Source organism: Nanorana parkeri, unplaced genomic scaffold (assembly GCF_000935625.1).
Source record: "Nanorana parkeri isolate BGI_ZX_2015 unplaced genomic scaffold, ASM93562v1 scaffold3283, whole genome shotgun sequence".
NCBI lineage: Eukaryota > Metazoa > Chordata > Amphibia > Anura > Dicroglossidae > Nanorana > Nanorana parkeri.
Window position 1 is genome coordinate 22716 of NW_017309551.1, and position 1776 is coordinate 24491.

The 1776-nt window shown below is 48.4% G+C and overlaps 1 protein-coding gene across 1 annotated transcript in view; it reads left to right on the plus strand.

Annotated features, from left to right (window-relative positions):
* Positions 1–1776, plus strand: part of FNDC4 (fibronectin type III domain containing 4) — a 21614-nt gene that overhangs the window by 16886 nt on the left and 2952 nt on the right. The window contains exon 4 of the mRNA XM_018574846.1: positions 1549–1638. Within this exon, the coding sequence (XP_018430348.1) occupies positions 1549–1638 (90 nt within the window). The remainder of the gene's footprint in view (positions 1–1548; positions 1639–1776) is intronic.

Here is a 1776-nt window from a genome sequence, read left to right on the forward strand (position 1 = left end):
GCTGTCCTTAATGCTTGCCCTATCAATTGCCCATATATCTCTCTCTCAATCACCTCCTACCCATACTAACTTCTACATCCTACTCACACCACTCCTCCTACCTCCTGCCCAATCACCTTCCAACTACACCACATCGCCTACCTATTGACCATACCACTCTCCAGCGCCTACTCCCCACACCACTCCCCTACCCACTGATCACATCGTTCTCTCTCACCTACTGCCCACATTATTTCTTCTACATGCTGCCAAGACCACTTCGCCTCCTCCTGCCCGCTCCACGCCTCCTTCCTCCTGCCCACACTACTTCTCCTTTCTACTGCCAACGCCATTTCTGCCCACATCACTTCTTCTACATCTTGTCCACACAATGTCTCTAACCTAGTGCCAACACCACTCCTCCTACCTGTGACCACAGCCCTGTCTATCACCTACTGCCCACACCATTCTCTTATCTACTGCCCATTACCCTCTCTACTACCTGCTGCCCATACCACTTCCCCCAACTCTTGCCCATGCCACTTCCCCTGCCTATTCTCCACACCAATTCCCCTGACCTACCTTGTGCATACACTTAGTGGCCTGCTTCCCAGACAGCTCTCCCTTATAAGCTAAACCACCTCAGTTGTTATGACCTACATTCACCTCCTTCCCCTAAACCAGAGGTCATCCCTTCCCATAATGCTTTCCCTCCCCCAACTTATTCAGCTTTGGATATCTGGGAAGTCCCATTCCTCTATGTATCCTCACATACTGCCATCTTTCATATGATTGCACTTACTGTAGACCTTCTATAGCCCACATAGTCCACAACTTACGGTAACTTTACCAAGCTGCTCCCCGGGGGAATAAGTAACAGAACACTGAATTGCTTTCACTGATGAATAAACAGAACTCCCAAAAATATGCAAATTCTGTAGAAAATGGCCCAACTATGTCCAAAAACAATGCCTAATAAAGCCTTTACTTCATACCACGACCCTCCAATGCTTCTGGGCAGAACTCTGAGGTGGGCACTTAGAGGATGGAAAACCGGAATACTCTTCTGTTCCCCAGGGGGCTCTTCTGGCTATGTGGTTCCTCTATGATATCATCTGTGGAGCTTTCCTTCCTCTACTGCTCACCCATGGGTTGTCCTCATTTAGCTGTAGGATTTCTCTTTTTAGTATGTCCTCCTCAGTTACATAATTATGTCCTATGCCTGCTCCTAGCTCCTCACTGCCCTGAGAGTGACAAGTGTGCCAATGTCCTCTGGCTGCTGGGAAATGCTAGAACTGTCCTTTTATAAGGATAGGCAGCACTGACCCCTGACTCTGCCATGGCACACCTTCTCAAGCTGCTATGCGTTGTCCAGCAGCCAAGGATGCTTTCCATCTTGCTTCCCAAACCATGCCATCTGACCTGGCCAGGACCCTTCACCAGGACCCTCCAAGTGCCCTTTCACAAACATCATTTATTGGGGTCCACTGAATGTTACATGGTATCACTTTTTATTTACACTGACCTATGAATAATCAGAGTACATGTAACATGTCTATCTGTGATCAGGAGACATCACTGTGCAAGGAGTGGACAAGGAGCGGCAGCTTGAGACCGGAGAGATCATCATTATTGTGGCCGTTCTGCTCATGTGGGCAGGTGAGTCTCCATTGCCTATAGATATTGTGCTGAACCTATCCCTCTGATCACCTATGAATGATATGATGAACGTGTCTCCTCCCACATCACGTAAAGTTTGTGTATTGGATATGCCCCCCCCCCCGGCTCTCCTATAGA